This window comes from Atractosteus spatula, chromosome 5, assembly GCF_055471065.1.
Source record: "Atractosteus spatula isolate fAtrSpa1 chromosome 5, fAtrSpa1.hap1, whole genome shotgun sequence".
NCBI lineage: Eukaryota > Metazoa > Chordata > Actinopteri > Semionotiformes > Lepisosteidae > Atractosteus > Atractosteus spatula.
Genome location: NC_142710.1, coordinates 4,087,349 through 4,100,282, shown reverse-complemented (window position 1 = coordinate 4,100,282; position 12,934 = coordinate 4,087,349). Strand labels below are relative to the sequence as shown.

The 12,934-nt window shown below is 41.7% G+C and overlaps 1 protein-coding gene across 2 annotated transcripts in view; it reads right to left on the bottom strand.

Annotated features, from left to right (window-relative positions):
* LOC148833597 (complement C3-like) overlaps window positions 1–12,934 on the bottom strand; it is a 38,943-nt gene that overhangs the window by 14,161 nt on the left and 11,848 nt on the right. For both annotated transcript variants that reach the window (XM_088916283.1, XM_088916284.1), the window contains exons 13-27: window positions 12,518–12,718; window positions 12,162–12,317; window positions 11,364–11,493; window positions 10,783–10,854; window positions 10,437–10,631; window positions 10,187–10,292; window positions 9,898–9,980; window positions 8,237–8,376; window positions 6,760–6,972; window positions 6,096–6,156; window positions 5,008–5,094; window positions 3,575–3,778; window positions 3,139–3,214; window positions 2,654–2,816; window positions 644–739 (exon numbers count right to left, since the gene is read on the bottom strand). In XM_088916283.1, the coding sequence (XP_088772409.1) occupies window positions 644–739; window positions 2,654–2,816; window positions 3,139–3,214; window positions 3,575–3,778; window positions 5,008–5,094; window positions 6,096–6,156; window positions 6,760–6,972; window positions 8,237–8,376; window positions 9,898–9,980; window positions 10,187–10,292; window positions 10,437–10,631; window positions 10,783–10,854; window positions 11,364–11,493; window positions 12,162–12,317; window positions 12,518–12,718 (1,983 nt within the window). The remainder of the gene's footprint in view (window positions 1–643; window positions 740–2,653; window positions 2,817–3,138; window positions 3,215–3,574; window positions 3,779–5,007; window positions 5,095–6,095; window positions 6,157–6,759; window positions 6,973–8,236; window positions 8,377–9,897; window positions 9,981–10,186; window positions 10,293–10,436; window positions 10,632–10,782; window positions 10,855–11,363; window positions 11,494–12,161; window positions 12,318–12,517; window positions 12,719–12,934) is intronic.

The following is a 12,934-nucleotide window of genomic DNA, read 5'->3' as shown; positions in this document are numbered from 1 at the left end:
TTAAGTTGGAGATTGCAGGTTGTGAAGCGCAGCTGTTAACCTGGGCTGATGCGTGTTCATTTTTTGGTATCTCTACTTAAATCAGACTTCCTTTGCTGAACCTGGGGCTTTGGCTCATTGAGGCCTTTAAACACACTGACCCTCCAATGTTGCCATCTCCAACTCTAATGTTTTTCTCCTTTTCTGTATGGGACTACAAGGACTTTTTTTATGGAAAACCTCATTCGGACTGGGAGAGATCTTTCTAGTTGTTGGACGTGCTGGATGCCAGTCTCTTATTTTTGTTATCATCAATTGGCAAAATGTTGTGTCCGTTGCACCTGTCCCAGAACTCGTAATTTCTGTCCTTTTTCTGGGAACTACGACTGTCTATGGATTTTCTGTACACATTCATTTGAATTCTGTTTGTTATTGCCAACTGTTTATATTCAGCTTTATTCGGCCATATAAAGTGTGTTATCCTTTTGAACTCTGCATTATTTTTATGGTTATGAAAAGAGGTGGGATACAATCTTTGTTATAGGATATCTTGCAAAAAGAGTTAGGGAGAGTTAACTTTACAAAAACGTCTGTATGTCATTTGTACTCCTAGAATATGGGAGTGAATAATTTTACAAGGTGCTCTACGCTCCTAAATTCTTACCAGGAAATGTCGTTCACAGATCCCTCTAGCCTCGGCTGTGGCGATTAAGATGAAGGCTGTGAGAGAGACTTGTCCTTCTCCTGCTGCTATCCCTCCCTGAAGGGAAATAAAATCAACAGACAAAACTGAAACATAAAAGTAACAAGTCCACTTCCCTCAATTAAATACCGATTTTATAGGGTACTGCATTCCACAAGTCAGGGAGGTAGTTTTAAGAACATTAAATGCATCAAACTTGACATGGCAAAGTTAATAATTTACTATAATAATTTCAGTTAAACAGAAAAGTAAACTCTTTAAAACAAAAATAACAGCTTTTATATGTGATCTCAACTTGCTGTACATAAGAATAGCAGTATGTGTTACAAGCACAGCCAGCACCAGTTGTCCCTAATTATTCAATCTGCATTCCACACCCTTTCCTGCACTTTTTAAACCTTCTGCTCACTCCAAACCGACGCTTGGTATTAGGAATCTTTCTGCCTCCTGAGCTTTTGGAACTTACGACCTTCAATATCCTGCTCTCTTGGACTTCGCCTATTGGACCCCTTTCCAGCTTGTACCTATCGACCAGTCTTTCATCTCACCCTTCTCAGATCGTTAGCCTAGAACTCCTCTCTGGACTCGAGTATGCCTGGACCAATCGACTACTCTCCTGCCTCGCATCTAGGACTCGTTCACCTTGGACTCCATCAGAGACCTGCACAGGGTTCGTAATACTCGCCGTAACAGTATGCGAGCACAACTGTGACAAAGTTTCACATTTTGCTTGGTTCTAGTCGTTTTCATTTGCTGTCACTCTTGTACACAGAAACACAGCTCTATGGTGACTCTCTACTAAACCTTCAGCCCTTTCTGTCACTAACAGTCAATCACTCTTGCTAAACAGGTGCAATGTGATTTGAATTTGGAGGAGCCCCTAACAATGAGATCTTTAGGCTGGACTAGGACATGTGATGGATTAGCTGCTGCAACAGTATACACCATTCAATTTCAATTCAATTCTATCTTTATTGTTCCGTTTGTGAAAATCCGTTTTACAGCACACTCCCAACACAATTACAGACAAAAGTTGACCAACCAAGACGTCAGTGCAACAGTGTTACAACAAAATAAGGTAGAAGATAGTTACGACACATTGTATGAAAGAGATTTTGCAGTATGTGCAATTGTATTGTGTAAATTGCAGAGGAAAAGTCAACAAATAATATTCTACAAATGACCTTGCTTGATCAGCATACTGATAGACCAGATTTAGCAATGTGAGTATTGCATCATCCACCCCCATGCTTTCTCTGTACGCAGTAGGTCAGTGAAGTCAATAAGGTTCTTTGTAATGTACAGCTCTAAGATTCTCTCCAGGCTTTTCACTGGAAGAGATGTAATGGCAACTGGCCTGTAGCTGTTAAGTTCAGTTGGCCTGTCAGTTTTTGGATTAGGAAAGGTGATGGATTTCTTCTACAAAGAAGGGATGATTTGTAGATTTAAGGACATTTGAAAAAGCAAACTGAAAATTGCCCAGCTGATCTTTCACACACTTTCTAGACTTGCACTGCCCATGTATAAATAACCTTGATCTGTGAGATCAAGTGATTAAGGATTCCGATTGTTATAAGATTCATTAATGATGACATTCTGATCAGGGCTGATCAATGATTGAGATTCTGATCAAAGATTGATACATGATATATTTCTGATAATTGTGGATTGAGGATGATGAATAAATGGCGAATGAATGACGGGATTCTGATCAGTGGTGATGAAAGACCGATGATGAGATTATGATCGGTGTGGATCGAAAACTGATACACAACGAGGTTCTGATCTGTGTTGGTTAAAGTTTGATAAGGGATGAAATTCTGATCAGAGTGCAGGAATGATTGATAAATGAGAGAATTCTGTCCAGTATGGGTTATAGATCCCTTCTCATCCACACTAACCTCTATTAACAGCAATCACAGCTTGGTAATAAATTCTTAATGGTCATAACATGTATATGTTGCAACATACCATATCAATATAACGACCAGTAACGGGCGCGTCTTCTGTGAAAGCTCCAATGGGCAGCTGTTTTTTCAGGAACAAGAATTTGAGTGGTCCACACACATGCTGGTCCTCTATTGTTATAAAGGGATACGCTACAGAAAACACCTTAGCGACATACGCTGTCAGCCTGAAAGAAAAATTTTAAATGAGCTTTTCTTCAGTTGCTGGAAAATCTCTGTATTTTTAATGATTCATCCCAAACGCCACGGCAGTCTTGAAACATGAAGCCAGAAGCAGGGACCTATCACAGTAGGTAATAACTAATCGGCTGGTCCAGGTATTGGATCCAATTCCTAACTAATTTATCCATCATAGGGTCGCAGGGGAGTCGGAGTCTATCCCAGCAAGTAACAGACACAAAGCAGGATACACCCTGGATCAGATGCCAGTCTATCGCAGATATTTAAGAAAATGAAAAAAATCACACACAATGTATTGTGTCTTATTACCAGGTACTTGGTGCCTGTTTACTGTAGGGTGGGTAGGAATCATCTGGAAAGCGATAAGCCAGCTGATTGGAATAACCTGCAAGGGAAGGAAAGATTGTGAGAAGGGCAGATTCTCTGAAACTGTGTGACTCTGTAGCACCATCCTTTTAACGTTTTCCTTCTTGTAGCATCTGGCAAGATATTTCCGGATTTTAGATTGTTAAAACATCTTCAGAATTTCAAAGATTAAGGCCTTGTAGGCTGCTACAGTCTCTGTTGCTAACTGCTAAATCAATCGGCTGTTTCAAGCTTGGTATGTCCTCTTGGCCCCGCACTGGGAATGAAAGAACAAATTATCGGTACCATCATACAACAATCACAACTGCCTGGAGACTAAGAAGTTTGTTAGGCAGCTTTTACTAAAGAGTAGCACCCAGTTTCTGTGCACGAGTCATACCGATTTTGACGTAGTTAATGGTCTTTTCCCGATTTTGGACTCCGACACTCTCCCACGCTTTGGCTTTGTCCAGGTAATGCATTGCTATGACCGGAAACGTCATGGAGGCTAGGTTCTGCTCCACGCAACCTCCAGGCAGTCGTATGAGATTACTCAGGGCAGAGCCACTGATGGCATTCCTTATAGTTTCCTCCAGCTCGTCCCCTGTAGACACAAACACATGAATCCTTGGTTCTTGGTTCTTAAAAATAACTTCTCTGGCCAGAGGTGTAAGCCCTATTTTGGATGGCTGACTATCGGATAGATACAGTAGCCGAGGTGATCTTTTTGCTGGTTGGTGGACCAGATAAGGAATGAGGTGGATAGAGTCACTGGTATGCATGTAGCTTGCGTCAAGGGTGGATGTCATTTCCAAAAGGCAGATTTGGCCTTTTTAAGGAAACTGTGGAAAGAGGACAATAACAAGCCTGTGAAATTACTATGTTCTCTGTATTCCCATGGATTGTATTAGAAATATATTTTTCACCCTTCACCATTTTGATGACTTGTGATACAACAAAACCTATATAGCTAGGCTGAGCATGCACTAATAATATAGTTAATTATTTTTATAACTAGTTAATAATAAAAAAATAATAATAATAATAATAATTTTGATGAAGTAATGAGTGATGAAGCCAGTTCAGAGAGGGGGATTATTAGGAGGACTAATAAGATTATTTGGCCAGGACACTGGGGTAATACCCCTACTCTTTTCAAGAGACACCCTGGGATTTTTAATGACCACGGAGAGTCAGGACCTTGGTTTTAGGCCTTATCTGAAGGGCAGTACAGTGTCCCCCATCACTATCCTGGGCCTTTTGTACAGTACAGTATCCCCCCTCACTATCCTGGGCCATTACGACCCACACAGACCGCAAGGCGAGCGCCCCCTACTGGCCCCACTAACACGTCTTCCACCAGCAACCTGCCAATAAAAATGTTTGTCACACTTGAATCAAATTTAATTCAGATTTATTGGTCACAGCACTGTACAAAGTATATAGAATTATTATGTTCTATAATTATTATAGTTCTATAGTATATACAATTATTATTATTCTATATACTTTGTACAGTGCTGTGACCAATAAATCTGAATTAATTTAGATTTTTCAGGTGTGACAAACACCAGTGGTGGGTCTCGTTATCTACTGGACATCACCAAAGACAGCCAGATCTTCAAGTGTGGACAGGGAAATCTCAGAACAATGCCTTTTTTCAGAGCTTTCTGGTCAGTCCTGAGGGGTTCCCAGTTTTCCAAAAATACAGGAACCAAAAGGTCCCCAACTCTAGAACTGGATTTGACCACAACTGCATTGTTCAGCTGTGTTGCTGGAAGCCTTTATACCAGTGCATCAGCTAAAGAAACTCCTCAGAGGCTGAAGAATTACCTGTCACTGTGATGTGTCTCAGTGGTTCTGTGTTTGGAGTGAAAGAGCCCACGGATATCTTGTCAAATCGCAAAACTTGCTTTCTACCTGTAATGAAGAGAATGAGTTATCAAACGCAACAATGCATTTACTTGTTCATTCAGTTTGCAGCTTAAAAGCACAGCTGCTATAGAGCCTTCAGACCCGCCATTGGAACCAACTGAGATCCTTGTGCGTTAGGAAACTAAGGGAAAGGGAATTGGAGGGAATGTACAGGCCGTGCAAAAGGGAGGAAAGTATTTTTGCTGTTGAGGTAGTGAGATCAGGGATTGGTCACAGCCACATCAGAGGGCAGGTCTGGGTCTGTTCCCAGGGTTGTGTTATGCTGTTGAACAGCAAATTGCAAGGGATGAACCCTGTCCGGATTACTAGATCACTGGGAAAGCAGAAATTTCTGAGGGTGAGATGAACACACATTGAAATTTACCTCACATCAAGAATTTCACTCCACATAATTTTCTATCCTTTATTTCATTCTGTTGATGTATGATTTTGCACATTACCCATTTCCTGTTGTTGTTTTGCACATTGCCTGTTGTCTTAATCTTTCTTTTCTTAAACAATTGTATTGTTGTTTTTTTGTACTACTTACCATCTGAGAGCTAGCTAAATAGCATCTAGTTATACCATATATCTGTGTATGGGTATAATGACAATAAACTTGAACTTGAAAAGACTAGCAAAAAGGTCAATAAACTGAGAGTAAAATTAGGCAAAGGGTATCCAAGACAAAGTCCAGAAATCGTGGTCAAAAGCAAGCCTAAAGTCCAAGAAAACAAGGAGTCCCAGGATGATATCTCAAGGAGAAGATGTATAGCTCTCAAAACCTAACCCAATACTGAGCAAAGTTGAAACAGGGAGGAGGATTTAACTAGGCTGGAGGGGAGGCGTGGTGGTGGGTTAACAAGGTCTGATTAACCTACGCCTCCCCAGAGTGGATGAGGTACGTACTATTGGTTTGGGCACCCTCTGGTGGCGGGATGCTGGTACTGTAACGGGTTGAGAACATTGCACTCGGGGTGTGGTCAAGAAGAGTGTGATCCCCTTACCGCTCATTTCGGAGGGATTCAAAATCACTATCTTCTCATCAGTCTTCTTCACACCTTCTGGCTAAAGGCAAATTAAGAACAGGCCAAGAAGAGTTACAGTGAAGCGAAACAATAAAATCATGCTCCATAAAATGAGCGATTAGAATCAGTGTGGCTCAGATCTTGCTAAACTTCTTCAGCACTGGATGAACCTTTGGGTTTGCCCTTCGGGTGCTATTTCAAAGCACCCACTGTACAAGCAGAGCCAATTAGGCACACAGAATGAAATGACTGGAGTGTGCATTACATAAACTGACTTTTTTCTTTTCCAAATTAAAACCCAATGTTGGGGAAAATGCTAATGATTTCAGATAACCAAAGCTAGCTACAGCTGGAACTCTGGTGTGGTCTATTTGTCTACTTAAAGAATATTGTTTTCTCACTCCATATGCTGCTAAATATTAACTTCTGCTGTTCTATTGAGATCATGTTTGCTACAGTATTCTCCTCCCCAGGTACTTGCCATAACGATAATTTAATCTAATTTTATTTTTTCTGATTCTTCCTGTTTCGATGAGTTTAATTTTAAAAAATCATCGACAATATAAGATAAAAAAAACTTGTTCTTTTTATTCTTGAGGTCTTGAGGAATAATTGTTCACCTCTCCTGGGCCGTCACACTCACCAGGACTCTCAGCTTCTTTCTCACTGCATCTCCGACTAACTGACCATAGACGTTGGCCCTCACTTCGATCTCCGGTTCTCCCAAAGCCAGAGGGATGATGGTGAAGGGAACCAACCGAGATGACTTTCCGTCTATACGGACGTCCTGTCGGAATCTCCCTGTGTCGCTGGCCAGACTGCAGATTTCATCATTTCTCATCAGATCCACTCGGACCTAGAGAGCAGAAGAGCATTGATCCTTCCTTAATTGAAAAAGAAAGCTATCAGATCGATGCTCAGTATGCTCTGCAGCAACAAAACACATACTTGTTGTATACTTGGGCATTTTCTTATTTAAAATACATCCGTATTGCACAAAAAAATGGTTTCAAAGATCACCTCTTTCCTAGTTGAAGTCAGCTAAACATGCATACCTTATTACACAGGGTCTACCCACCCTTTACAAAAATGACTGGGGTGCCTCAAACTAAATTTCCAATTTGATTTTGAGAAATTCCTTGCACTGGGGGGGCTAGATCAAATCTCTATATGGGAGTAGGTCTGGGGTTCCCTTTTGGAAGGAAGTGCCAAGATCCACCTTTTTTGATTAAATGCTTCTGTTCAAGTGACTGTAGTCATGGCACTGACTCTTGTCACCTGTGAAAACTGTGACATGACAATAGCCTCTACAGCAGTGAAAAGTAACTGCATGCACTTTTGAATTGTCTTGCGACTTGTGCCATTTTGCATTGATGAATTTCCAATGTCTGCAGCATCTGAGGGATACTATGAAGGCTTGATGGATGGATTGGGTTTTACTGATTCTTCTTTACAACTTTCAGTAATCAAGGGGGGAAATGTTGAGCTTGCAGCTGATAATCAGTAACGGATCAAGAAAAGCCTTCAGATTACTATAAATCCTCCTTTCTGGTTGGTGCACCAATATTGTGCTGTTTGGATCATTGTGATCATCACTCTAGATGGCTGTGACTGAGACTTGAATGTATTTGAACTAGATGGTCCATTATTTAGTCCTGCTGCTGTAATGGAATGAGTGGATAACTGAAAGGGCTGGTTACAAGATGGCTCAATATGTATTATAGTGCCGTCGCCCGGTGGTGAGGAGGAAGTGCACACAGTTGCTGACGGTATCGCAGTGCTGGCTGGGAGTTGTAGCCGGGGGGAGTCCGGGGGTCCGTAAGATGACCAGCAACTGACCCTACTCATGCAAATAGACCTGTTTCAGCTAAAGTGTTCTCTGAAGCTTAGTGTTCCATAAGTTAAGTGTATAGAGTTCGTTAAAGAGTTACCACCCTAAATCTGTGTACGTGTTCCGTCTGTCCCCTAATGTGTGTGTAAATCCTGGAGCTGGTTTTTGTTGTGTCAAAGGAAATACAAGCAGGTGCTTGTGTGCCTACACCATCTCCTTTATCCTGAGCGAACCCGTAGTCATTACAGTATAACAACACAGCCATGGGGACCTTGAGAATGTATCCTACCTTTATTGACACAGTATCATAGTTGTACAGAACTGCTTTGATCTCCACTTGTTCATTTCTTATCACTGCGTAGGGCAGACGCAGGTCCACAAAGAATTTCATTTTTGCTCTTATGGTGAAGGGACTGGACACGCAGATGCCTGCAGGGACACCAAGACACCACTGCATTTTGTCCTAAATAATTGTAATTTCTCCAACAATGAACAGTGATCTAGATCTACACCTAAGGGATACTCACAGAAACACAGGAGCCCCATGGACCCAAGTTACTTAAAACCTATGTCCTGAAAGGAGAGGTCCAGTAATGTTATTCTCCTCAGGAAACTGCCATGCCTCCCTCCACCACAGTGAAGAATGTGACATTCTGTGTAGTCCTCCGGTTCCACTAAAGTGTTCTCTCCAGTCATGCTTGTCCCAATCAATATGTCCCATAATGCTCTCGTCTACTGTTTCTCCAAGTCCAATACAAGGTAAGGGAGGACATCTGAAGACATAAGGTCTAAAAGGGACTTTTTACTCAGCCAGTACCTGCACAATCTTAACCCAGGGCAGAGGGAGTGGAGTAAATACAGAATTTAGTGTGCCACAGTATACAAAAGTATTCTAACATAATATTACATAATAATAATAATATACCATAGTATTATAGTATTCTGTTTTACTAAAGCCCACAGACATGCATTTTAGTTTATCTGTGATTTCTGCAATGTTTAAGTGCATTTAGCATTTTTGCTAAATCTAACCCACATTTGCAGTGCTGTTCTAAATTGCCACTGCACCTCAGCCCTGACAACAGGATGAACCAGATGCCTGTGACACCAAGGTCTCTGTAGAGAATCTCTTGCACTTTGTGCACTCTGAGACATTTCTCTACAGTGTTCACAACACTCAACAGCCTAGCACATACAGTTGGCACTACAGCTGTCCCTCTATTTTGCAAACACCGGGTTCAAGAGTTTTTGCTATAATGATCCTTGCATTTTTGTACCTATTTTTGGCTACAGGTAAGGTCGGTCCTTTGTAGCTGAATGGAAGACACCATTCTCATAGTGTGACCACTCAGATTTTATATATTTAATCTTGTCTATTTATCATGTTAACCACTGTATTAGGATAAATAGGGTAATTATCATAGCTCATCAATTATCATATTCTTACTTTGACAATTCAGTGCTCTTATGAATTTTATTTTCCAAACAGTTTTCAAGGAATACATTATGTTTGTAAACCCAGGGATGGGGATATATAGAAATACTTTACAGAACTGTTCCCACTAGATAACAAATGTGCTGAGATCACCTTAATTACAGCTCTTTGCATTGACTCAGCAACATCGACATCTTCCGTCTTTCTGCGTTACCGACATACTACACTCTGGAAGTGAATAGTGGCTTTGGTGTTCAAAACTAACTTCCAGGCCACCTAGATTGCTCCTCGTGTCATCAAGACCACAGTCCTCCCAGCTGCTGCTAGAGGTCCTGTGGCCTTAATTAATATTAATTAAGAAAAGTACAGTGGAATGTATCACGAATATCCTACCTCAAAACCAACATAAAAATATTATTCCAGGAGAATGAACACAAGTGATATCTATGCTACTAGAATAATCGCAGCGAGTATTTTTCATGGGACAGTACATCTGGGCTAATAAAAGCCTTTACCTGTAATGGGGGATGAGCTGATGGCCAGGATCTCCCAGTCTGTGATCGTGTCCGGCAGAGCCTTCGAGATCATTTGTGAAGATCTAAAAAGAGGCAGAAAGTGAGAAAGAAAAGAGTAACTTAGGTTTTTTCTCCATTACATCCCTGCAAAGCACCAGCCTTTGCCTCTTAAAGCCCGAGGTGCAAAGTCATTCATACGGGCTGAAGACACAACTGCTGTGATGCCCAGGAAAAGAGCCAACATGCTTTTTCACAACCTGCCGACCCCTTCTATAAACCCTCAGTGTACCCCGTGGCATCTCCTCTGGGTGGCAGAATGAAATCTTCAAACAGCCAGCTCTCAGGAAAGTTGGTTCGAACGCGGATTTCATCATCAGGTAAGAGGTCTTCTTCACCTGCCACAAAATACAGATAAGAAACCCGTTGTTTCTTTTCAATCAGAATTTGGATTGTCCAGTAATTTCTAATACAGTCCCCCAGGTTAGTGACATCAGAAGGAATGCTATATTTTCTCTGTAGCAATGAGCCGATGAACTTACTGCGAGACAGCACCAGGCTGGAAGAGAGTTGCTTCTTCTTGTTGGCGATCTCGGTGCAGCAGCGCAAGAACACTTTGGCGCACTCCGGTCCTTCCGTGATGAACTGCGATCTCCGCTCACAGGAGTAATCCATGGGGATGTCCTTCATCCCATCCCGGCAGCAGATCTTGAGCTGCTCGTCCTGGATCTGGCTCTCTGGAAAGCATGAGCGCAAGATGGCTGGTTGGCCAACTCCTATAAATTCTACCGTTGGAAGGGAGCAGACGTTAATTGACTCGACGTTTTCTCCGGGCAGGAGAAAATAAAGACCCTTATGAAAGATACTGGAGGAGGGGACAGCACTCACCCAATTTAACCTTGTCTTCGGACAGAAGAATAGATCGGACCTTGCGAGGAGTGTGGGAGGGACATTTGAGATCTGTCAAGGTGGAAGCCGGAAAGATAATATCAACTTTCCATTGACATTTTTTGGCAGCTTTAAATAACAGTAGTCGTTAGGCAACACCTACGCATCTTTTTAGTTCCTTCTTTCTATCGACTTCTCATAAGCCTCTTTATACTTTACTCTTGTTCCAAATCGGAATCCCACAGACTATAAATAAAACAGTCAAACTCCTGCGCAGGCAAACTCATTGTTACTCCTTTCCTACTACCCTGAAACATAACATTTGCAAACAAGAAGGTGCCATTAGACCCACCCAGCCACTTAACTGGTTAACAGTTTATTTGATCTGAGAATCTCATCCAGGTGTTTTTTTTTACGAAGCCAGGGTACAGCTTTCAACTTTTGTGATACCTCTTGTTCTTGGTTTTCAATGCACCTCCACCTACATCCATGTCTTTTCCATTTCAGCAACTTTAAAGCAACCTATCTTAATCCTACTGCTTCTTTCAAGGAAATAATTTAATCTCTGTGATTCTCTCTACCTTGCCTAGTGGTGGTCATTCCTCCAGTGTTCGATTTGAACAGCAGCCCAGCATCAGTGAAAACTCCCATGCTGTTCTTTCCTCCACCTGCGGTGCAGCCAATGTCTTTTTTCTCAACCTCATCCCAGATCTACCAGAAAGACAGAGAGATGGGATCTGTAAAATGGTTGTTATCTTTCTAAATTTAAGAGGTCCTGCTCCGTCTTGGAAATCCCCAATCCGGTCAGGTTTTGTGGGCACCCATCAGTAATTCCATCATCAATTTCTTTAATGGCTTGGAGCAAGTACTGTAAGTGAATTTGTGAAAAGCAGAGCTAGATGATTTTGATTTTGACAGATATAGCAATTTTCAGGTCAATTCCGTTGAACTCTCGACTTCCTTTAAATGAAACCAGCTTAACTGATCTGATCAACACCTAAGATCTACAAATCTGTGTTTTTACAGAACAGGTGTAGGTAAGGCCCTGCTCTCCACACAGAGGAAACAATAAATCAATAGGCTATTCCTTTAGCATGTTGGTGCCCAGATAACTACTAAGTAATGGGTAAACAATGGCAGCAGGTCAGTTTGATGATGGGTGGTGTGCTGCAGTTGAATGAAACATGCATGGACATTGACCAATCTCACATGACACTTGTCCCCCATGAAAGATCGGTTTTCAGATCTTGTCCCATTTACTATCAGGCAATGAGGAATGGAACATCAGGAAATGTGCATATCGCCAAATTGCCAGCTTTTTAAAAATTGGGAACGTCTTGCATTTTTTAGATAAACCCAATCATCTATGAAGAGAGTACCTTGGTTTGAGTGAGCTTGTTCTTGCTGTTCAAGACAAAGACAGCCTTGTCTACTGCAACCAGGCCAACTCTGGCACCAGGGTCCCCGTTCACCTTCAGGTTAAAACTGTCTCCGGGTCTGTACTCTTGATCTCTGTCTCCCGAAGACACCTCGAGCTATAGAGCAGAAGACAGACCCAGGTCACACTTTCCCGTTTGGCCTTTTTTGAGTTCATCATGCAATCAAGACAATATTGGTTCACCATAATTCTGAACCAAGGAGCGTCCATCAAATGCAGTTGAGGAGAATATGATGAAAGTCCTTTGTCCTACCTGGCATACAGCTCTCTCAGCTTGCTGTGCATGCTGGCACTCACCTTCCCCATACAGGTATCTGTTACGTCCACCCAAACTGAATCTGACACAATCTCCACCTTGGACCCCAGCGTTAAGGTGTAGTAAGCCACTATACGGAAGGAGGGGATCATTTCTTTTGTGACAGGTAATTGCACAGCTAGGATTGTCTCCTTCTGAAATCTGACTTGACCCTTTTCAATGATTCGGCCTTTGCTGAGAATCTGGTGAGGAAGCAACACCAAACAGGAATTGTCAAGCTTTAGATTGAACCTAGATGCTAGAACACTATTTAGTTCATCTCGCTCTTTTAAAAAATATGGTAGAAGAGACATAGGTCTACAGTACTTATTGGATACACAGTCTCTTTGATATTTTTTCCCAATAGACCTGGACCAAGTTAGAAAGTAGTTGCCACAAAAACAAAAGCAAGTGTTCTA